Raw genomic sequence first — 25,247 nt, forward strand, 5'->3', positions numbered from 1 at the left:
GAAAATTACTTGAGGCCAGGAGTTCGAGAACAGCCTAGGCAACATAGCAAGACCCCCATCTCTATAGGAAAAAAGAAAATTTCAGCACTAATCATAAATACTTTATAAATGTCAGATACCATAATACTTAATAATTTTTAAATCTCAGAATTATGAGAGAAATCTAGACAGACGAAAGAAGAAGAATACATTGGCTATTTGCCTAACACTTGAATGGTAGTTAGTGTATGTTTTTAAATATTTTTATCCCAAATTCTTCATTGCATACAAGGGCCTGGTGTGATACCATAAAACATAGAAATAGTAAAGTCCTTTGAAAACTGCACCACAAAGAAAAGAGTCAAGAAAATAATTTAAGTAATTTAATCAGATAAGATTCAAGTTTATCCCCAGCTCATTTGTCTTTTATTCTTCATTTCAGTTAGTTACATTTCCACTGGTTATCACCAAGGTTGTGCATGCGCCTTGAAATGTTCACAAAAGGTCCACGATACAGGGGTTTATAATAGGCTATATGTTATATTCAGAATCCCAGGGGAACTAATAGACTCTGGAAATATTGATTAAGCAAGATGTAAAAATCTTATACAGTTTTGTCTACAACAGTTTTAAAGACAAGTACAAGCTTCATTTGCCACAAAACTCACAAAAGTAATTGATTAAAGAATATCTCTTTTATGCAAAATATACATTTTAGGATATAATTTAATCGATATTCTACTATATACTGTCATTGCTCCTTGATCATTGAATAAAAAAATACTCTCATTGCCAGAATTATATTTTTATAATATTTATAATTGAGGTAATAATGATAAAAGACTTAAACTATGAATAATGTTGGTGAGTTTCATTTAAGCTATAACAATTTCCCAGAACTAAACAAATATGTGAATAAACATAGGTCATTTTTGATAAATGAATACTAACAATTTCACAACATAATTGACAAGCTGATTACATCAGTAATTTATAAGAAAATAATACAATCAAGTTCATAGATTCAACCAACAAAGTAGAAATAAGGGCAATTAAGACAGAACTATACTACATCAGTATCACTGCCTTAAGTAATTCACAGCACAATCTAATGTGGGCCCATGAAGAGTAATTCAAAGAAGTGTAGGCCTTACATGAAACTTCAGAGATGTTGATCATGAATTTGGCTTCTATTGATGAGAAATGGCCAAGACTGTTGACCCATGCACACATGTTAATATTTACAGTTGTTTCATGGACACTGGCCAGTCTACAAGCAGAGCACTCGCATGGGGAGCACCAGATGAGTTCCAGCCACAGTTCTTTTATAAGCTTTAAGTGCCTCATGAAGACGCAGGGATCTCCTCCAAGTGCAACCTGGTCACATCAGGGCACATTCAGCAGCAGAAGTCTGTTTCCAGTATAGTCCTTGGTATGGCTAAATTCCACTGTCCCTTTCTCAGCAGTCAAAAATCCATGATAAATTCTGTACAACACTGTAGTCAATAACAGCAGCACCAGACAGCATATTAATTCTTTTAACCATAAATTTGTGTGTAATTATAATGTTCTATGTGTGGTGTTATCAAAAGAATCACTGTGTCTCTAAGTATCATATATGTACGTCTGGATAAATACATTGTTGTACAAGATCTCCAACATGCAGGTCATGCTCTAGGACTTGGGGATATAGAGTAATACATGTTTCGTGGCCAATAATAAAAGTGACAATTGTCTTCCTAACAAAAAATAAACACGAGAAATAGGAATTAATCAGTAGTCTCGAGGATCCCAAATGCCTTAGTAATGTTATTTATCCCTCTATTTATTTTACGGCATTTTTTCTTCCCTCACATGCTCAATACACGAGACACACTATTGCTGTTGAATTCATAGAAATGAATAAATAGACTTTCTTCCACTCAGACTGAATATGACTCCCTAAGGATTTTGTTGGAGTGTAGTAATGAATGCTGGTTGCTAGGTAGTAGAAACTGACACTGCAGCAGGCAACCAAGTGCAATGGTGAAATTGCTGCTTAAACCCTGCTTATCAAAAAGATTCACAGTGCCGATTAACTTAGGTAGTCTACAGGGTATCATTAATTTATACACAAAGCAGAGAGGCTGCTCCAAATAGCAAAAAAAGATATGGGGTTGGGGTTGGAGGGAGTCAACATTAAAATCATGAACATCTTACAGAGGCATTTCTGTGCTTCATGGAGACAGATGGCATATACAGTAAAGACAGGGAGCTAAGACAGACAGACGGGAACAACATACAGGACAAAACACCTGATTAAATACTGCCTGAAAATCTGATTAATCTTTTGATTCAGAAATTTAAGGCTAGTCAAAAAAGCCTTCTGTGAACACCAGTGACTTTTGAAGTTTGCACAAAATATTAACAAATAAAAATAAAATAAGGGGGTAAAAAAAGACACAAGAAAAAGCTTTGGGTGATATTTGGCACTCTGCCTCTGAAAATGATGACAAATCCTGGGGTTTAAAAAAAAAAAAAAAAGAGTCTAGAACCAAGCAGCAATTTCTGGCTAAACAATGCAAGCCTGGCTGGCAGTTACCTTTCTTTCTCTCATGTTTTGTGCCTTCCCCAAGTCATTAAGTAAGAGATCTGGCCTCGGCTTGCGTGTAACCAGTAATGACAACCTCTTTGCAGTTATCTGTGTGCAAACAACCAGAGACATTCAGAACTCCAATACAGCATTTTTGAAGAAAAGTAAATCAATCAAGAAATTAAACTATTTAAAACATATATTTCTTTCAAAGAATAAGAAAAAAAAATGTCAAGGAGAAACGTGCCCTCCCTGCCCCACAATTCAACATGCAGAACAGTCGACCAATGCTTTCATATCAGCAGGATGGTTCGATGCAAGTACACATATCCTGAGCTATCCACAGTCCCCAAACTCTGCAACATTGCTTTCAGGTGATAGAGACAAGATGGTCCATGCAAATGAGCTGACACAAGTCATGTTGTGTGCAATCAAGATAGGATCCCAGACATCTTCAGAATGGTTTACAGTCACAAGAAATAAAGTTCCAATGAAGTGGTTGGCATTTGGAAGCACACTGTTTTAAATATATCTCCCTGAAGATATGTTTATATATTAGTGCACTGGTCAATATCTGACACTATCTGTCATTTTATTGCAAAAGGAGATCAGGGCAATTAATAGGAGAAATCTTAGCACTACTTTAGACAATCTTTAAAGCCTGGATAAAATTCATTAGCTACCCAAGTGGCATTTCTGACTTCAAATTGTAGTATCATGCAAGATTTATACTGTATTAATGGAGCCTGGAGTAACTCTACATTTAATTATTTCCATTATGGGGTAAACAGTACTTGAATTAATACAATTTAGCCGACTGATGCAGTTTGGTTGTTTGGTTTACAAGATAGATGGGATGGGAGATCGAGAGCGCCTCAGAGGACAAGGAGAGTTGTAGGGTGATGTTACTGGAGAGAGCCTCAGAGCATTGCCTGCCAAGCCCGCTATGTTGTTTAAGCTTCGGGATTTTTCATATCCTTTTATGAAAAAATGCACAGACATCAGTTGAATTCAACCAGAATATAGAAAGACAAATAATACCATGCAGGGTAATCAAAAGTGCTACTTTCAAGTTCAAAGAAGAATTTGCTTACAAAGAATTTAATATTGAGACAATTTATAACTCTAAAAAAATGAAGTTCACTGTAGTTGCCATTTTGAAAAGATTAAACCAGCCATCACGAATTATGGTTACAATACTTCAAAATCTATTTTTTCCCAGATTATAGTTAGTACTAATGTAATTTTGTCATGTAGAATACTAGAACTCATTTAAGAATTAGGCAAAGCAACTTAAGTAAGATATAAGCTTGACTAATATTTTTAAATTTCGGAATGTGTTCTTGAAAAAAAAAGAGAAATAAGTAGGCTACTTTTTCTCTTTTCATTTTTTATTTCCTAAGCTAATAAAGCATACTTAAGTTTAAATGGACAACTCTTTTTCCAGCATATTTAATCTTCCAGCTTTATAGGGTTAAAAGATGATTCTTAAATAATGGCATTTGGTGCCATTATCCAGGTGATGTAGGATGGAATGCCCATTTCTAATTCCTTGGGTAAGAAAAGTAAAGGAAAAAAAAAAAAGAAAATGAATGAAATATAAATTGAGTCATAATTTCAGTGAAATAAGTTTGAATTTGATTACATGATGTTTTCAGCTGATTTCCACCCCCAGCCTTCCCACCCAGAAATTGAGAATAATTTGGTGTTAATTCATCTTTTCTTTCTATTATATCACACCTTGATCTTTTGTTAATGATAGCCATGAAGTTACAGGATAAAAGATGCTCTCATAAACTTTAGCCTTATTCCTTAGCTACTTAAGCAACCCTATCAAAGTCACCTTTGGAAATATTTGTATATTGTAGTATTTTTTATTACACAATTTTAGAGACAGTTAAACGAGGTGGAAAGCACCTAGTATAAATTTTGAAGTGAAATGTCTTAAAGCAGGGCAACTATTGACTAAAAAAGTAGTTATACTACAAAGATTTGAGATGAATGTTCTGACAGCTTTCTTGAAAAACTGTTACAGAACAGGAAAATGAAATTCTTTTTTGGCAACCAAAATTGAGCAAGTAGATACAATTCTAGTGGACTACTTGTCTCTCTTACAATATATGACTTACTCTTTGGGTTCTAATCAGACCTTGGTGTACTTGATGAGTGTGTGAGAAAAAAAAAAAAAATGGGTCCATTGTTTTTCTTTATGTACCTTTCAGCTATTCCTCTTTAATTGAATCTTTTCATGGAAATTCCAGAGAAGAAGTCATGGATAACTTTCCTCTTTTCATTGGAAGAGAAAAAGTGATGTATCTGATTATTTTATGTATGAGAGGCCAAGATAGACAATGGGTGTGGATCACAGCAATACCCCTCTTACGGGGTAAAGCTGTCTTATGGGGTGAAGCTGGATTGGATAAGAAAAGAAAATGATGAACATTCCCCTCCCCTCACAACATGCACACACATTAACTTTCAGCAGACTAGTTGCTTTCTTTGAGATTTTGTAGATAGAAATTTATACCATCCATTAACTATGACAAATGTTCTCTAGCACATAGTCTCTGCTAATCAAATAATTATGGGCCAATGTTTTGTTAGTCCCTAAATATAAATTTTCACATGCACGGAGGGTTAGTTATTACTGGTCTTCTGAAAAGTGACTGAAAATATAACTTTGGGTATTGTAGAAAAAAATTATCCTGTGCCATTGAAGTTGACTGTATAACCTAAAAATGTAAATTAGACGATAAACATTGATTGGCTTTGATTAAAGGCAAAGTGGTGAATATGCATGAACTAAATGGGCTGTTAATAATTAAACATCATCATACAGATTTACAACTCTGTTCTCTACAATCTCCTTGCTCCTACAGGATCCCCAGAAAGGTAAAATTCTCTTTGGCAGTTTTATAGTGTTCATGCCAGTAATACGTAAAACTTGGTTGCCATTCTAAATGTTATCTTTCTGAATTATAGTTTTACTATAAATATTCTATTCTGTTTATAGGTCCTATATTTTTAATGACTATAATTTCAGTGTCTATTTGAAAAGTCTTCCTTTCTAATTTAGTAACAAGTATTTATTAGCAAAATTATATATTATTCATATAAATATTTTTTCTTTACACGTTCATTTATGATTTAAAAATTTGATAAAATTTTGCTTAATCAAAGTTTTAGTGGAATGGCTGAAAATATAATTCATGATAATAAACACTGTTGAACTGATTTTGAACTAACATCTAGATACACAGCATTCATTCCAAATAATTCTTAAGTGCATGTGCTTATCTGTGGCAATACCGAAACTACCTACTCATGTGCTATTCACGAGCATGTTTTAGTTTATGTAATATGCTTTCCTAAAGGAAAAAACATGCATTCTAAGTATTGAGAGTTTACTCTTTTAGAGAATCCTTAAAGATTTCTTAATATATGCCCAATTACATTCATATTTTTAGCTAGAAAAATAATTCAGTGGGAATCCAGTAATTTATTTTCACTTATAGAGAGAAGAATTTTTAAATATTAAAATCAAATCAGCAGAGATACCAACTTGAGGGATAAATGAAAGGATTATATAGAAAATAAATGAATAGAAGTAACAGCAGAAATCTATAACCTACATAAAGAGAAACAGGAAAAGAAATGAATACATTTGTGATAGATATGATAAGATGACCAACTGAAAAGATTAAGTGAAGTTAGCCAGAAGTACTACCATACTTAGCAGGAAAAAACATATAGCTATAAACTACTTAAGCAAGAATGAAAAAGAGTTGATTATGATAAGAAATGACAAACAGTAAAAAGCTCATGAATAAATTTTCAAAGATGTTCTCACTAACAAAAAATAATTTGTATTTGTGAAATAAGATTGCATGTATACATTTTACATGCAAACTAAATATCTTATTAATTGCTTTGCTTGCAAAACTTTGCAATTTATAGTAAAATTTTGTATTTAGATAGTGCCTTATAACTTGCAAAGCCTTTTCTTGTTCATGATTTTCTTTGTTAGTTTAAAACTCAAAATATTGTCTAACATAGAAGAAAAACATTCTAGAGAGTTCTTTAAACATATAATCTTAGTATAAATATTGCATGTGATAATCTCATTGAATGCTGCTCTAAAATGTAAGTAAATTTAACATGTATATACATTGTGTACAGTGATTTAAGATATTCAATGCACTTAGAACAGCATGTTCTATATAAAATATTAGTTTGATATGATTATTATTTAACATATGTACATATATTTTGCTCGAATACTATGATAGTGTATTCACTGTCTTCAAAATGTTTAAAGATTTTTCTAGCACATATTTAATGTAGAACAGTAAACAACCAAATAAATCTATTGAGAGGATTGAAATACATTTTGGTGCAAGAAATAGATGCAAACAATGGAAGTAATTGGAATGGAGAAGTATTTAAAATATTATTCATGGAAGGAACAAGAGTCCTTTGTCTTCTCTTTTAAGTCTCAATGGCATAGAAGCAAAGAAGAAAAATCTAAAGTGATCAAAAGAAATTAAGAGAAGTACAACATGGGCAATAAAATATTTCAAAGAAAAAGAGAATCACAAAATAAATATTTGAGCCTTAAATGGTAAATAATTCAATAGGGAGAAACTCCGATGAATAGCAACTAAGCACAGTATTATTTAAATGCAGTTGTGCTAATATGAAAGTTTTAAAGTGGATTTTTATTCAAATTCAATCAATTATCATAAGACATTATTAGAGTTCTTTCCCTATTCTGTCAACACACAGAGGAAAAATTACTGTGGCAATAAAGCAACTGGAATTGTCAAAGTAGAAGCTAATAATAAAGCATACCCCTTTTGACAAAAGTGGGTTATAATCATCACAAGACTATTCTTAAAGGGGAGGAAAAGATCCCAATTGTCCTACAGTTGTAAAGTTTACCAAAAGGGAATAAAAAACTTTTTCGGGAATAGTTTAGACAGTGGTACAATCAAGGAAAAAGGACCCACATGATAAGTGGGAGCTTCAATATTCTATTATACTCTTTTAACAAAGATGCTCGTCCCATAATTTTTATTCATTCAACCAAGATTTATTATCTTCTAGGTGTCAGGCACAGTTCATGCCTGTTGAAAAATAGTAATAAACAGATATTTTTATTATTGGTCATGAAGAAAATTCTGTAAGTGCATTTTGTGATTACACAAGTAGGCTTTGAAGTGATTACATATACTGTTCCATATGACTAAGGATCATGGGCCTTTGCAACCTTGAGACCCTCAGATAAACCACTGGCAAAAACTACCCATGTACTGGATAAGAGACATTAGAGAATGTTTCATGCTTTACTTTGAGAAAAAAAAAAAACTTACAATTGCTTTATAGTCATAAATTACTCATCAAATATGTGCACAGAGCCAATTAGTGAGTTTTATTTGTTGTAGTGAAAAAGATAACTTTTAATGACTGCCGAGTACATTATATTAAAGTAATTGGATAAGTGATTTAATATTTACATATTCCATTCCAATTCTGCCCATAGAAAAATGGCAAACCAAAGGAGAGAGAAAAAGGGATGAGATGCCTTTCAGATATGACAATCACATAGGTTATTATGTATTTTAACAAGTGTCTAAGGAGAGAAGATGTAATGGAGAGGAAAAGAGCACCGCACGCAGTCTTTCCTAGAAAATGATGAATGAGCATTTTACATTACTCCATGTATTTACAACAGTTTATTGCTAAGTCACCTGTTATGATCTGATTAAATGCATGCCTACCTTTCCTGATCCCTCCATCAGAAGCACACGTGTAATCACCTGTCGTCAGTAGGAAACATGTTTCCCCTCTTCTGTTTTTGTCTCTGGTACTAGAGCGTCTGATGGGGAGCCTTTCTGGGGGTGATAGTGGCGGCTCACTTCCTGTACTGTCGTCACCTGATAACACTGGTCACAGCACCATGCCCATTGACAGACAGTGATGAATGAGGAAATGAGACAGTACAAAGAGTTTACACAGAATGCTGGTAGTCCAGTCACTCGATATACAAAACACAAGAATCACATCACAGTAAGAAAAAGAATTTTTATCACTCTTCACGAAAAATTACATGGAGCAAAATGGAAATGTATTGAAAAGAGTAGAAATGTTATTTGGGAGATTTTAATTCCATTTTGGATTTTATCTAATAAGAAATTGCCTTTAACACAACTAATATGAACTCAAAGTAAGTGTGATAATGGAAAAGCACATAGATTATTGTCTTACAATTTTTGACATGTTATCTATTTACTCTGAATAGGAATATTTTAAAATGGAACCTATTTAAGAAAATCTCTTAAGTACATTTTGCCTTTGTGGTTATTTAAAAGACACGCTTTTATTAATTTCTGAAGGTATTGTGTCCCAAACTCTTAATAAAAATTATTCCAAAGCACACAAACTCCATGTCCAGGTACTCTATTTGGAAGCGGCAAAATATTTTTGAGCATGCAGTGGAACAAGGCCAACTTCTCCAAATGTCCTTGAAATGAGTATCTGTTTACTTCTGTATCCTTGCCAAAGACTTTCACATCCTATTAGCCTAGATACTAGTTTGTTATTTCATTGTTTACCTGGGATGATAGTGCCCTTCTTAAGGGCTCTTTTCCCATGCCCTTCTTAAGGGCTCTGCATAGATACTTGAGAATAGTTTGATGACAGCAGCAACACCAACTAAACTCTACCTTTCATAAATACATTCTTAACAGTTTTTAGATATATGTTAGCAGAATTTGCATAGCCATCTACTAAATAAGCATAAGGACTGTGAATGAAACTTACAAACACTTACAAACTTCAGCTCCAGTCACATTGTTTTTTCCATTTACCTCTAGAAGCTAAAGAGGGACCTATGAAAATGATGCCTCCCTTTGTGTTAGTTTGTTTGCTTTCTTAGTTGATGTTACTTCTAAATTATGCAAAACTATTCACATAAAATCATCATGTCATTTTTCTATAAGAAAAAATAAAATATATCTAAGTTATGGGGAATCGATAAACCCTAAATTTTCATAGTAGGGTAAAAGTTAATTAAATTGTTTAATCTGCAAAATATTTTACCTGTACCAGACAGTAGACAAGAGGTGACACTACTATGACTTTGCCAGCTGAATGTCAATTTCTAGTCAATCAACTCTACATTGTCTACAGCAATGGGGAAGAGTAGAGATTCAGCTAATCTCAAGCAGTAAATCATTCAAAATTCAGTTCTGAGAGAGAGCAGAACCCAATACATTGTGTCTAAAAAGGAATTCCACTGAGAAATTCAACTTTGCCATTGAGTGGCCAAAGAAGATCATCTATTCCTTGAAAAATGGAGGGTTAATTATATTACATGTCATCGACCCTCATCAAAGGGGTTATAATGAGATACCCTACTTAATTTAAGAACAATGAAAATTTTATCAATCCTCCAGGATATTACTAGGGAAGAGCTTTGTTATCAAAAAGGTTATCTTCCATATCACCTGTTTGGAGTTTAGGCCTTTGAAATGTAAGCATCCATTCTTCTTAAATAACTGCTTCTTGTGAATTAGGTTGAGATGCATGGCACCATGTGGCAGAGGTAAAACTGAGACAAACACACCAAGCCAAACGATATGGAGATCAACATTTTGAAGATGAAAGATGAAAAATGGTCAATATCATACCATCACATCGTGCAGGGAAACAAAGAAACATTGGCACAAAAGCAACAAACAGGCAAAAGAAAATATTGGCACCATCAGCAAAGGGCATTCCCACTAAAGCAGGAAAACTCTATAGACCAGCTATGCAGTATTCTACTTGGGGTTCATTTAGAAAATGCTACCGTCTAGCTATCTGTAAGCCTGACGCAAACACACATTTTGTGAAGGGGTTAGGGCTGAAAACTCATGAACATGTGCAGAAAATGAGAATGACTGCCTTCTGTCTAAGGAACATACTGGTCTATAAAGCATTTAATAACATGCATTTGAAGTCCTGCCTTACCTGATCTGTTATGTTCCAGAAGTCGATTGTCTTTGCCCAGACACGTGTCACTCTGTGTACTATTGCAGGCCATATTTAATTCTGTCTTGCAAAAAGTAGGTGAGCTTGCCTGAGGAGCAGGAGGGATGTGCTTCTTTCTTTTCCTTGGAAGTTTCTGCTTTGCCATTGCCAAGGAGTAGTACATTCCAAAATTGTTGACAATGACAGGCACTGGCATGGCTATTGTCAGCACTCCAGCCAGAGCACACAGGGCTCCCACCAGCATGCCTGACCATGTTTGGGGGTACATATCCCCATAACCCAGGGTAGTCATGGTCACTACAGCCCACCAGAACCCAATGGGAATGTTTTTGAACTGTGTGTGTTCACTAGCTGAAGGGTCGTTAGGTTGAGCTCCCACTCTCTCGGCATAGTAGATCATGGTAGCAAATATCAAAACTCCTAGAGCCAGGAAAATTATCAGCAGCAAAAATTCATTAGTACTAGCTCGAAGAGTATGTCCAAGCACCCTCAGACCTACAAAATGGCGGGTGAGCTTGAAAATTCTCAGGATCCTCACAAACCTTACCACCCTGAGGAAGCCAAGTACATCTTTAGCAGCTTTGGATGACAGCCCACTGAGTCCCACCTCTAAGTAGAAAGGTAGGATGGCCACAAAGTCAATAATATTCAAGAGATTTTTGATGAATTCAAGTTTATTGGGTGAAAAAACAATACGGACTAAAAATTCAAATGTAAACCACACCACACACACTCCTTCTACATACGTCAAGGCAGGATCCGTTTCAATTTCATACTGTAGAACAACACTTGTGCCATTGATGACTGGTTCTGTCTTGTTTTTAACAATATTGAAAGCTTCATGTGTTTCCAGGCAAAAAGTTGTAATTGAAACCAGGATGAAGAATAAAGAAGCAAAAGCAATAAACTGTAGAAGAAAAAGAAATAAAAAAAACCCACAGTGATCTGAATCATAATATATGTTGATTCAAATCTAAAAGCAATAATTCCTGTAAATAAGAAGGAACAACAGTATATTTAGAGGTTTCACTTGGATATGACCTAAGAAAAAGAAGATACATGTATGTAACATTAATTAGAGTGTATGGGTAATGTATTTCAGGTTCTGTTTTCAACTTATAGATACAAAGTTTTGCTTTATGTTGGAATATAATTTATTGAGTTTTTTTGGTGTAAGAAAATATAACCTGTAAAGAGAACACGAAAATCACTGCAAGGAATTGCAATTGAAAACACACCAAAACAAAAGAGAAATTTAGACAACAGTTTATGATCCTAGAAATCTTTACGCATAAGATCAAGTTTTAAACCTTTAAATATTAGATGCATGACACACTGATAGAAATTTGGAAACTACCCAAATTTAGCTGTAGATTTATATTCACATATATAATGTTCTGGATATCATACGGTATCAGCATAAAAAAAAACAATCTTTGCAATACGTGCTGCCATGCAAATTACATCAACTTCAGGTGGAGACTTGTCCAAAAGTGCAAATCTAGGGAGGAAGAATAAATAAGACTGAAAGGAGAAAAACCCAGTAAAGTAGCAATTTAAATGAAAATATCTTCCTCTCTTGAAAATGGATCTCAAAGTGTTAGAGTAACATACTATAAAGTTGAAAGGGTTTTCTTAAATTCAATTCATTTCTTCAGCCAATAATACATGACTACACACACACACCTACCAATACAGAATAGTAAGAAAAAGCACCCATATAGTTCTTAGTAGCACCCTATACTGTTGAAAGTAATTTACATCATTAACTTACATCAATCCTCATAACAGCACTACTCCTACTCCATTTTACAGTTCAGCGGTATCAGGACAGAAAGTTTAAACTACTTTTCCATGGTCATAAACTACAAAATGATAAGCCTGAGTCACTAACCTGACAAGTTTAGCTCCAGATTCTCTTCCTCTCACTTGCCAAACTCTCAAATGCAGAATACAAATGTGCTGAAAACCATTTATTTAGGCTGGGATCACATACTTCGTAATATTAAAGATCTGAAAATTTGAAATCCAGTTGTTTGAATGAATGGCACTGTTGCAGTCAGCAGTGCTAGAGATCACTAGTACTCTGTGATAACACCTCAGGTTTAGCATGCTAAATGAACACCAATAGACTCTTCCTTAAATGTCTAAACAAAAGAGTCATTCAGGAGAAGGAAGCTGTCAGTCAAGTGGAGGGAGGTTCTTTCTTGAAAATTATAATAGAGTGTATCCAAATCCAAAGTTGCCCGTAACATCTAGTCCTCAAGCATGCCATTGGGAAGAGCTGAGACAGTTAAAGAAGAGATTGAAACTGCCACCCTTTTTACCTGGTTGAGTTTTAATACGCCAAAATGTAAAGGGTATACAAAAGGACTAAAATATCTTAGGACTGCAGCTATCTGCCCTAAAGAGCCACCTCAAATTATGGAACTTCTTCTACAGTGTGCCAGTTAGTACATCAGCTGTATAGTATTCTAAGGCAGGTCATTTTCACGGCTTTGACTTGCTCTCTCATGCACATTTTCCAACTGCTCTAAGTTTTGGCAATGTAATCTGACCATTAGCTTTCCCAGATGTTTTATGAGATAATAGCATTCTTTTGTCATTCAGTTTTCGCTTTGTATAAGTAAATGTACTATTCTTTTTTAATCAATCATTTGTTGTAACAGTATCATTAAGATCCTATGTATACATTCAAAGATAACCTTTCAGAGGAAGAATCAGTTATCCTCGATTCATAAATTACTTATTAATCTAATCCCAATTTTATCTATAGATTTAGGCGTCATGTTTGTTTCTTATTCCACCTAAAATATTTTGTCATTAGAGTCCTGCCAATATGTACCTACTGACTCCCACCCTTCAACTATACTTTTCACCATCCCTACCTTAGACTCAAGCATTTCAGGCATTTATAGACTCAAAAGAATCTTCCTAAAGCCTTAATAGCTCACTACCTCCTTAGTAATGAGATGTTCGTCGCTGTGTGTGTATTTGTGTGTATTTTGACAAAATGTTGGTTTCTATGCAAATTCTTGTGCATAAATAAAACATGTGAACAGCCTATAAACAGTTCTAAGACACAAAACTTTGAAAACCGAAAGTTGCTTGTCATTTGGTATTTGTATTTATTTTTATTGGCAATATTTAAAGAACCACATCATGATTTTGTATTTGTATTATTCTACTTTGCTATTTTTTATAATTCTGTATATCTTTAGCTTTTAAGTACTTTGCAAATTTCCCAGTGTCATACCAAAGTTGATTCCATTTTCAAATATTCTTTTTATTTCCCTATTATAGTAATATTTTACTATAATATATTACATAATTTATATAATGAAATAATTATTTATGTTATATATAACATATATAAAATGTATATAGTAATATTTTTACTCTAAGAGGAAAATAAAAGAATATTTGAAAAAGAAAACAACTTTGGCATTCTGAGAAAAAGACAACATTCATCTCAGAGGTAGCTTATTATTTTGCTTTAAAAACCAGAGAGGCCAGGGGTGGTGACTCTCGCCTGTAATCTCAGCAGTTTGGGAGGCTGAGGTGGACAGGACACTTGAGGTCAGGAGTTCAAGACCATCCTGGCCAACATGGTGAAACCCCGTCACTACTAAAAATACAAAAATTAGCTGGGCGTGGTGGTGCATGCCTGTAATCCCAGCTACTTTCTCAAGTACTGAGGCAGGAGAATCACTTGAACCCAGGAGGCAAAGGTTGCAGTGAGCTAAGATTGTGCCACTACACTCCAGCCTGGGCAATAGAGAGAGACTCTGTCTCAAAAAAACAAAAACAAAAACAAAAAAACAGCCAGAGAGGCAATGTTTTTATTTATGAAAGCTAAAAACACTAGTCACAGTCTGGATTCTAATCTTAGGATAATAATCTTAGGATTCTAAGACAGAACAAAAGTATGCTTGACAATAACATAATAGAAATTTGGAAATTGAGGTTGAATTCTGAAGTGGGGAAAATGAAAAATTCTCTAAGGAGAAGGAGGAAGAGCTGAAAATGTGATGCCCACCAAATGAGAAATCCTTTCACAGGTTCAGTAGCAGAACTTGAGAATAGCAATGGAGAATATTAAATTTTAAGATGATACTTTTTCTGTTTTGCTTTCAGCAAAAGGCCATTTTATAAAAAGAGCTTGATGTTGATTCTGTTTCAAGGAATGAAGGTATTGGGCCAGTAGAGGACAAAAAGAGGGAGAAGTCAACCATGGGAGGTGGGATACGTAGTAGGTATAAGAAACATAGAAGAGTCATAAAAATAAGAATAACAGGTAATAAGGGGAAATGTAGCCCCCATGAAAATTCTTGGAGATACTGGGAAGGCATAGAGCTTACAGAGCTTCCCATGGAAGGAACAGGAACTCAGTTTGTTAGCAATTTAGTTCAAGTATCAAATGAATGGGTGACCCAGCAGCGTTGAGAACTCGAAATTATCCAGAGGCAAATACTTGGGTTGCATTAGCAAAGGCTTGGTGCACTTTATCTGAACTTAATGCTAAGCTCTTTGGATATAAAAAACGTTTCTTTTGTTTCTGGCTCACTGAGTAGAGCTTAAGTAGGTAAATATGAGGTTAGACTGAATAACATTCAGAAAAAGAAAGTAAAAAGGAAAGAAATCGAGGTGAAGATATTTTATTTATTTGTTTCTTTTTCCTTCACTGAACTGAGAAATCTTTAAGGACTGGACTGATATCATATTCATTTTTTGTATTTCTTGGTGCTTGCACTGTTGTTAGTACTGTGCATGGCAGGATAGATAAAAGCGTGGAAGAATTAATGAAAGAACAAATGAGGAACTGAATAAGATAGACCACATTCCAGTGGGAATTAAAATGATATGAATAAAAGGCAAGTAATATAAATCAAACAATGAAAAAGGAATATTGAAGCAAAAAAAAAAAAAGAGCCAAATTTAAAAAGCAAATTGAGCTGGCTTATTGGTCTAAATGTCACCAATAGCACCTTCCATTCATTCTCTTAATGGAGCTTGTGTCTTAGCAAGAAAATGGGGAAGAGAATCACACTGTCATCTCTCTGTCTTTTCCCTGTGATAAGACCAAAAACTCCTCCAGACGTTAATTAAAAATAAAATTAGGCATGTTGAATAATTAAAATGTTAGAAAGCTCTCCAGACAAGGTGTTTCATGTCAACTGATTGTACAGATCTGACGCATAATTCCAGGCAGTTTCAGAATAAAAATACTCTGTTAAAATATTGGCCTGTGAGTATAATCAGTAGGCACATTTTTCTCCATTAGTCATGTCCATGTATTTAATTACAGAGAGTGCCCAGGACTCTTATTTTTTTCACATCAGTGACCATGGGTCGGAAGTCTTCATAGTCCAGGATCTCCATGGAGGGTCTCATGTCAATCTACCTCAATGCAAATATTTAAGCAAATTTCTAGGTATGTATAATAGGCAGAGAGAAAGTGATGAAAAGTGGGGTATATTTTTATTTTCCTGATTTTCTCTTTCTTGTTATCATTAAAATGAGTGAAATTGAGCTCTATAACATATTCACATATGCTTATTCACTTTTTCAAAACTGTGGACTAGACTGTGTCCTTTCTCTGTGCTACTCTAGTCCAGGATCATTAATATTGCAGCAATTTTCACATACTTTTGTTAATAATTCCACATATCCACAAGTCGCTCAGAGAGACTTAAACATTCTATCCCCAGGACCATGACTTAAAGCAAGAAGTAGGTCTTCAGTCCCTGTTGTGAAATTAGTAAAAGAATAAATTATGAAATTCTGTTGCTTTGGTATGCAAAAATTCCATTGGAGCCAACACAGAATCTGTCTTTTGAAAGTTACTTCATCCTCCTATTATTCACAAAAGAAAAATCAGCCTATACTATAAAATATAAAGGATAAAAAACTTAAAAAAAATAAAGCTCACCTCTATTTTGTAAATTAAAGGCAGAGAGATAATTTAATATTTGAAAATTAACATTATGGGAAAATCATGAAAATAAGCTACCTAAAATATAATACTAAGGAATTTCCATTTATATAATTTTACATAAGTTGCATTAGTTTTAGTTTGTAATCTAAGGACATTATCTTTCCAAATGGGAATACTTCATTCCTATTATGCTCATGTTGCTTTTCTTTCTTAAATAAGAAAATAAAGACTACAGAACTGAAAGAATTTTAAATGTTTAAGTATCAGAAGTTCATGTAATCCCGTGATCCAAAATGTCCACTTTTAGAAATTTACTGTAAAAAATTTTACATTAAAGTACAAGGATAGACACATAGAATGATATTCAATGAAGCATTATTTATAATTAAAAAATAAAAATGTCTGTCTCTGAACTGATGGTATGTCTGTAATAGAGCATTCCGAGGAATTAGATACTGCAACATGTACTTATCTGGAATAATCTCCAAGGAATTATGTTAAGTTAAAAACACATGACTGCAGAACAATAATATGCAGAGTGTAATCTCATTTTTTCTCATTACATACAATTAATAAAGCAAATTAACAGAAACACTATATTTTTAGGAGTGGTTATAGCTGGGTGTAAGAGTGGCATTAAGCAGAGGTATTGCTAGCGAGAAATCCGAATTCATTCCATAAATGTCTGAAAAGTTAAAATTCTCTACAAAAAACTTCAATCATGTATTCCAGGTTTTAAAACAAAATTCAAAATAAGTAATAACCAAGAGAAGGTTAAGCCTGATTATTCTGAATGACCATTAAGTTGATATTATTAACCCGTAGAACCTATAAATTGGAAGTTTTTAATTTTTCTTCTTTTCTACAGCACCATAAACATAGATGATGGTCTTAATTTTGTATATATTCATGTCTTATACACCAATTTTGCCATAATTAACAAGAGTTTTTTTGTTCATAGAACTCTGGTCTCTAGAGAGAGAAAAAAAATCTCTTTCATTGGTAAGTCTGTCCTTAAAGGCCAATCAAGTAGGAACAAGTAGGGTCCACTGTCTGCTGGTTCTATGCAGAGCTGAGAATTAATTCAGTTTCTTCTGAGGCTGCTGATAAAATCAATTTTTCTTTATCTAAGTTTTACCATTTAAAAATAGATTCACAAACATTACCACATTTATGGTATTGAATTAGATTGAAGAAAGCTGGCCTTTCAATGAAACCACCATACACAATTACCAAGCTTGGAAATCAGTAAAAAAGATTAAACTTCAAGTGTCTATATATAAATGTGTGTGTATATCACACATGTTATAGATTTTTATTCCTATATCCACATAAAATGTTTCTATGTATAAATAAATATTAAATTTAAATACAGATTATACATAAACATGTATATATTATAAAGATTGGTATAGAAATAGGTATAAAACAATATAGTATTCACTCCTAAAATTAAAAAAAAAATACTCAAAGTTACTATTGACCACTGAGACATATGTGGTCCCTGATAAATATCTTCTACCATGTTTTCTTTATATCCTTATCCAATGTAAATATACAATCCTTCCTCCGTTGTTTTTATTTTGAGGACACAGATTGATTTAATTGAAATTGGAATTGTTTGTTTAGAGTCATGGCCTATCCATTCACACAAAAATGTAATTTTATGGGATACAAGAAAGAAAGGCTTGATGTATTATTGGTATTACCACAACAAATTACAGTGTACAAAATTAGGTAACCAGAATTAAAAGTCATCAACTGTGAATACATAGTATCATTTTGCTTACTTAAGTCTCAGGATGAAATTTAAAGTATGTAGTTACTGTATTTTATAAAAATATTTTTTATAATTGTTTCATTACACTGAAGAAAAATTTTACACTTTGCACTCTTAAGAATAACTGATGATATACAGCAATTTCATGACATAAACCAGAATTGTAATTTCAAAATTCCAATTATTTAAAATTCCCCTAATATTTTATCTTTAATGTATTTAATATAAATTTATTTTTAAATGATTAATTTGTCTTGGAATGATATGAACTTCTCTACCACCATCTAGGGTTATAGAGTCACATTATTAAGCCTTATCTGCTATGAGTCCCAATATGTCTTTCTTGAGGTCAACAATCATGTTGCAAAATAAATTATCCTAAAATATTTGTTTTTACTTAACAAAAAGTGATGGAGGTGAAGGAAGGTAGCTAATTTACAAACACCTGCTGAAGAGATGTTCTGATTCAGAAAAGTCTGTTTCTTTTAGCACTATGGCACCACAGTTAAAGCACATCTTACAGAGTGCCACCAATGTCTGTCTACCATGCAGTACCACCTTTGTTAGTCCAGGTACCTGTAAATCAAAGGGTCCCCAAAACCTCAGTCTCAAATATTATTGTTCTTGTTGTCCGTATTCTCCTTGCTCAGGAATTTTTTTCTAAAACCTAACATTATCCCCAGGTAGCCAAGTTCTATCCAGCTATGGGAGTTAGACCTACCTGTAGTTCCATTGAAGCCCCATATTACATATTAAGTTAAAGCTGTAGCACTTTTTCTTCCTTAAGATCTTTGTTTATTGGACATCTGCTTCTCTTTGCTAATTGGCTTAGGCAGAACCCCTCCAATCCACTCTGGTACACTCCAGCAGGTGTTCCTATTCAGATGTATAGGTAGCAGACACTAGAGTCTCCCTTCCTCCTGTGTCTGAGGAGCACTTTTACAAGTACTTGCAAATTATTCCCAGAGAGCAGAGGCAAATTTACACTAAAAGATTCTGTGTGAATTGCAATTTGGTTATGAGAAACAAAGAAACCATATTTAAAATCTATAAGAGTTTGATTGATTGACTGTGTAATTGGAAGTACAATAAAATGAGCTTTAGTGTTGCATGCCTTAACAAGTTAACTTTATCAACTGCTTTCACATCATGGTCTAGGGACACCCAGTAGTCACAAGGCCTTTTCTGGGGTCCATATAGTCAAGCATAGTTTTGCAGTAATGCTAAAATATTTCTTGCCTTTTTCACTCTCATTGTCTCACTTGTTTACAGTGGCGTTCTCTATAGGCTACATGACATGTGGTCTCTCAACATATTGAATGCAGAAGCAGGTATGAGAAATCACCCATTGTCTATTAAGCAAGATATGAAAGAGATTTGCAAAAACGTAAAACAGTGCCACTCTTCTAATTTTATTTTTGTCTCTTTCAAATAATTTTCCTTTTACACAATTTATTTTTCATTAAAATGTTAGCTCATATCACTTGGTTATATCCCAATTCAGGAAAATAGGTGTCTCCTAGCTTTTTTATGTATGACTAACAGTACAAACTAGTGATTCTATACAAAATTACAAAGTCTCAAAGTTAATCTTCAATACAATTGGCTGCTTTACTAGATTATAAAATAATATGACTATGCTTTTACTATGTAAATAATTTTTTAAATATATGAATTCTTCTACCCTAAGGAATTCACAATAGTCACAGAGATCTACAATAATCAGAAATATCTAGGTCTATTGCTTAAATATTGGAATGTCTTGAAATCTGGTAATCTCATCTACTTCCATGTAACCACCTGCCATTAAAGCATCAATGATAACCCAAATGTTATCTCCAGCTCTGCCTTTTCTTGGTGTTTTATAATTGTAATTCCCAAATACACAAAGTTCTTCAATCTCAATCAATGAAGGCAATCAAAATAGTAGTTATTATACATATTATTGTTGAAATTTTCAAAGGAGCTTCAACTTGCACTTGCCCAATTTGTTGATCAAATCTGCCCTTTCTACTCCATTATATATTTCTGTTATTTTGGACCACCACTTAGCAATTAACCAACTTGGTACCAAGACTCCTTTTTCTTCCCCAACACCTGCATCTGTTGAATTGCTGAATCCTGTAGACTTTCAGACTCTAGATAACTCTTTTCTTCCTTCTCTTCATTCCCAGGGCTAGCAGCTTAGCTTTTAACATGCTTTTAATTACTTTTTCTTGGATTACTAGGAATAAGCACTCTTTTAAGGGAACAAATGTGATTATGGCACTCACATGCTTAAAATAGTTTAATGGCTCCCAACTACTAGATAATATGCAATGTTCTTTCAAAAACTTTATTTTTATTTTTTGAGACAACGTCTCTCTCTGTTGCCCAGGTTAGAGTGCAGTGGTGCAATCATGGGTCATCGCAGCCTTGATCTCCTGGGCTCAAGCAATTCTCCCACCTCAGCCTCCCAAGTTGCTGGGATTACATGCATGTGCCACCACACCTGACTAATTTTTGTACTTTTTGTAAATAGAGATGGGATTTCACCGTGTTGCCCAGGCTGGTCTTGAACTCCTGGGCCCAAGCAGTCTGCCTGTCTCAGCCTCCCAAACTGCTGGGATTACAGGCATGCACTACTGCACCCGGACATACAATTTTCCTTACATGTTATTTGAGAATTCCCTTATGTGGTCCTTACCTACCTTTTCTAATATGAATATCACCTCTCCTAGGATGTACCAGGCTATTTCATGACTTTGCACATGCAGTTCCTTCTGTCTAAAATTCATCTTTTTCCTTTGTAAGACTGGCAAATAACTACTAAGTAGTTAAAATTCAACTCAGTACATGGTCTTTTAACAAATCCTTGAAATCTGAGTCAAAATTAACCACTTCCTTGCAGTTTTCTAATATAGCACTTACCTCATTTCTGTAATATTTGATTTTCTTCTCCTTTGATAGAAAATAAGCTTGTAACAGAGAGTTTTATTCGTATTTTATGTTAATGGCATTGATTTGTTGCTTAGTAACTATCAAGAAGGGATAATGGCAAAGATTATGGCCACACCAAACATAAAGTTTAACTCAGTCTTGGTTTATTTATTTACACCACTTTCTCCAAGTGGATTTTTAAGAAGATTCATGAAAACAACAAACGGAATAGGAAGAAAGATATAAACTAAGACAAATTAGAAAATAGATTGTCAGCTTGTGTAACAAGAGTAGGGTACCGTAAGAGCTGTAAAGGAAAAAGAATGCTTCAAGGTGGAGAGATCAGCAGTCAATTTATGCTGAATTCAGAGAAGATAAAACGTCTATTGGATGAAATAATCAGGCCACTATTAGCTTCCTATGATGAAGCAGTTTTAGTAAAGAAATAGGAAAAAGCCAGATCTCAAGGGATTAACAAACTACTGAGTGCTGAGAAGTGTAAGTGACAAGTACACACACACACACACACACACACACACACACACACACAAAAGTACAGCATCATAAGGGTGTAAAATCAATTTTGTCCATAGAGGTCATCACAAATCTTTATAATTTTTATAGGGCTTAACAGTGAGTCCTAATATCAAATATTCCTGAAGTCTACCCCTAAAACTTTCTAATTCATAGACTTTTCCTACTCATAACTAATCAGGAAGCCATCATAACTACATGACTTTTACAAATTGTTTTCAACTAATTCTATTCTCAAAAATGTAACTGTTTACCTGTTGTTCTGAGAAGGATCAGGAAAGAAAGAAATTAAGGGCTATGCCACTGATAACAGTTTTATAGGCTACATAAGTGGTAATAGAGAAATCAGAAACAGCTTTAAGATACCAGTAGCAGGCTGGGTGCGGGGGCTCAGGCCTGTAATCCCAGCACTTTGGGAGGCCGAGGCGGGAGGATCACGAGGTCAGGAGATCGAGACCATACTGGCTAACACCTTGAAACCCCGTCTCTACTAAAAATACAAAAAAAATGAGCCTGGCGTGGTGGCGGGTGCCTGTACTCCCAGCTGCTCCGGAGGCTGAGGCAGGAGAACGGCTTGAACCTGGGAGGCAGAGATTGCAGTGAGCCAGAGATGGCGCCACCACCCCACCCGCTCCCCCCAAAATACCAGTAACAATGCTACCTTTGACATGAGAAGGTGGCAACTCTAAAAAATAAAATGTTTGCTTTTCTTCCAAATATAACAATAGTAATAATAATACTAATAGATAAAATTCAATGAATTCATCTGTCCTAAAAATTATTTTTTATTTAATCTTAACAATATATTACATAGTAGATTCTATTACCTCATTTTACAGAGAACCAAACTGAAGCTTAGAGACTGGAGTCAAAGCCCTCTTCTTCATAACATATATGTCTTCCCTGAATGGGCCTTTGTTTAACGAGAATCTTCAACTCTACTGGACAGAAAGATTCAGAAAAGAAAAACTAGACTGATAAAATAGTGTTTTATGCATACATATACGTGAAAACACAACATGCATACATGTTAAACTTTGGTCATCAATAATCCTAGAGCAATAAAGCCAGGAGAATGAAGTTAGCTTTTATTTCTCATTTGCTTTCTAGATTTTTATAAACAGTGTTTTTTTCAAGATCCTTATAAAATAAATAGTTTAATAGCCAAATGCTGGTTCTGCACAAGCAAAGAGAAATCAAATAAGTATCAGGCTTTAAAAATGTGTTTATTATTTGAATAAAGTGAATATTCAGTTTGGGACTAAAGTATCTGAAAAATTGTGAAACTTGCATGCATAGACAAATATGAACTGAGTGCTTCCTTTCCCAGATTTTGAAATCTTTCAGCTAGATTTTTTCAAGTGATTGTTTTCATAGATTATTTAGCTCATTTTAGGGCTTTCAGGTCAAGGTTTACAGGACTTGTCCTTGATATAGAAACAACAGAAGGAAAGCTATTAAATATTTAATAGGGTTAGAAAATACTACATTTAATATTCTCTTGAGCTTGCACAGTGCTGACTTAGAAGGAAATCCAAAGTGCCTCGTTTTCACATGTAGAATCTTAAAAATGCAGTTAGTAAATCATCTTCTAAAATGACATCCACAGCTTCAATGACTACATTCTTAAAAGCAAAACATTTCTTTTGAAATATGTGCTGAAAGCTCTTTGTTAATTGGAAAAAAAAGATAGCTATGGATTTTTCTTTGAGATGTTATTCATGTCCTATTTTTATCACCTTACTTTATCTTTTTAAAATTTCAACAATTAGGCAAGAGCCAGAATTATATATAGACTTCATTTTTTTTTATTCTGCTTCGTGCTTTGTCATTTTTGTTTTGCTATGTTTGGGTAGGAGTGAATTTGAGAGATACTAAGCAAATCAGCCATATAAGGATCTTTAATAGCTATTGTACAACCAACATGATTTGTTGATTTTCATTTTACAAATGTAAAAATTTCCTTTAAACAGAATTAAAATGTTCAACTCCTATGTTGTCTTGGATTGAATCAATAATAATCAATCAATACTCAACATATGATTCAATGGTAAATGTTAAACTCACATGCTGAGTCTTGGATTAATTCAATCCAAGACTCAACATGTCGGTTGAAAATTTATTCAAATGCCAAATTATTAGCCTTCCCAGAGTAACTGCCTGCCTTATCTCACCCCAGAAAAGCCATTATTCTACATATAAAATAGGTTTTCAATGTCCAGAAATGAGAGAAGCAGGGCAGTGATTGGTGATGTTAGCAGTGTGCTGAGGGTGATGGTGGGGGAGAGCTGAATAGGCAGAAATTACTAGAAGACAGACAATAGGTTGTCATTTTGTGAACTACATTACCTCAAATACTTCATTCAATAAACAGTTAATGATAATGTTGGTAGTAAACTCAATAAAATGTTTGAGATTCTTAAGTTTCTTCTTAGACATTTTGGCAGCAAAATATGTGTATGAACCAGAGACAGGACAAATCCTTTTATAATTTCTGATGAACATGTTTAGGCAAGTGAGAAGCAGATGAGAAAAATAAGATGCAAGGCAAGACTGCTCAAGCATGCCAACACTTCCTTACCTTGCTAATGTGTTAACTTTCACAATCAATTATTATTTTTCTCAACAAATTATTCACATTAACTTGGATGATTTTAAAACTTTACCACAAAAATATCAGGTAATTTTCCCTTTGTTGGTGTTACAAAAACGATTTCTTAGCTATAAATGACAAAAATGAGAATACAATGAAAAGATGCTGATTTTCATTGAGTTTGAAAATTGATTTTGTTTCTAAAATCAGACTCCTCCCAGACAGATGAGTAATGAAATGCAAAAGTTATACATATGTCATGTAATCTCTATTAAGTTATATTTTAAGACACTTTTTATTAGCTACTTTATTCTTTTATTCCTTTGCTACACTACTCTAAGTTGCTACAAAATATTATTATAATTAGACTCTACAAAATTCTAAAGCCAAAAACTCCCCACATAGTGGATAAATATTATCACCTGCCTATAACACCTTCTGTCTTTCATGATGTAAGTCCATGATATCAATGTGATTGTTTTAATATGGTATTCTAGTTTTTCTTTAAATAATTACAAATTTTTACTTCCTTGGGTTACAAGGCTGAGTATAATGAATTCTGTTGATCAGCAAGTACACAGGGTCCAATAATTGTGGTAGGAAGACTGAATAAATATTTCTCTAAATCACGTGGATTATAGAGAAGAACAAAAATTGCATGTCTAATTAGTTGTTGGTATTGTTATTAGAAGACAAATTTAAGTTTCTTCCCTAAATTTTTGTTCTGAGATTGTCAGCAGTGGCAAATGTTTTTAACAAGAATGGATGTTTTCAAAGGTAGACATTGAAATGACAGTAGGCATTATGCAAAAAATGCCATGTCCAAGCTTATTTCTTATGCGAGTATGTTGTTTTTACCTTTAAATTTGACCAGAAAATATTTTCTTTTTATTGTTTT

At 33.8% G+C, this 25,247-nt stretch overlaps 1 protein-coding gene across 5 annotated transcripts in view; it reads right to left on the minus strand.

Annotated features, from left to right (window-relative positions):
- Positions 1 to 347: 347 nt before the first annotated feature.
- KCNC2 (potassium channel, voltage gated Shaw related subfamily C, member 2) overlaps positions 348 to 25,247 on the minus strand; it is a 172,425-nt gene continuing 147,525 nt past the window's right edge. Inside the window, exons 3-5 of one of the 5 annotated variants that reach the window (XM_011995315.1) lie at positions 10,565 to 11,492; positions 8,332 to 8,496; positions 348 to 1,475 (exon numbers count right to left, since the gene is read on the minus strand). In XM_011995315.1, the coding sequence (XP_011850705.1) occupies positions 1,366 to 1,475; positions 8,332 to 8,496; positions 10,565 to 11,492 (1,203 nt within the window). In that variant the 3' untranslated portion in view covers positions 348 to 1,365. Of the gene's footprint in view, positions 4,103 to 8,331; positions 8,497 to 10,564; positions 11,493 to 25,247 lie in introns of all 5 variants that reach the window. The other 4 variants (XM_011995314.1, XM_011995316.1, XM_011995317.1 and 1 more) reach the window with 4 other exon arrangements.

Source organism: Mandrillus leucophaeus, unplaced genomic scaffold (assembly GCF_000951045.1).
Source record: "Mandrillus leucophaeus isolate KB7577 unplaced genomic scaffold, Mleu.le_1.0 Scaffold482, whole genome shotgun sequence".
Taxonomy (NCBI): Eukaryota; Metazoa; Chordata; class Mammalia; order Primates; family Cercopithecidae; genus Mandrillus; species Mandrillus leucophaeus.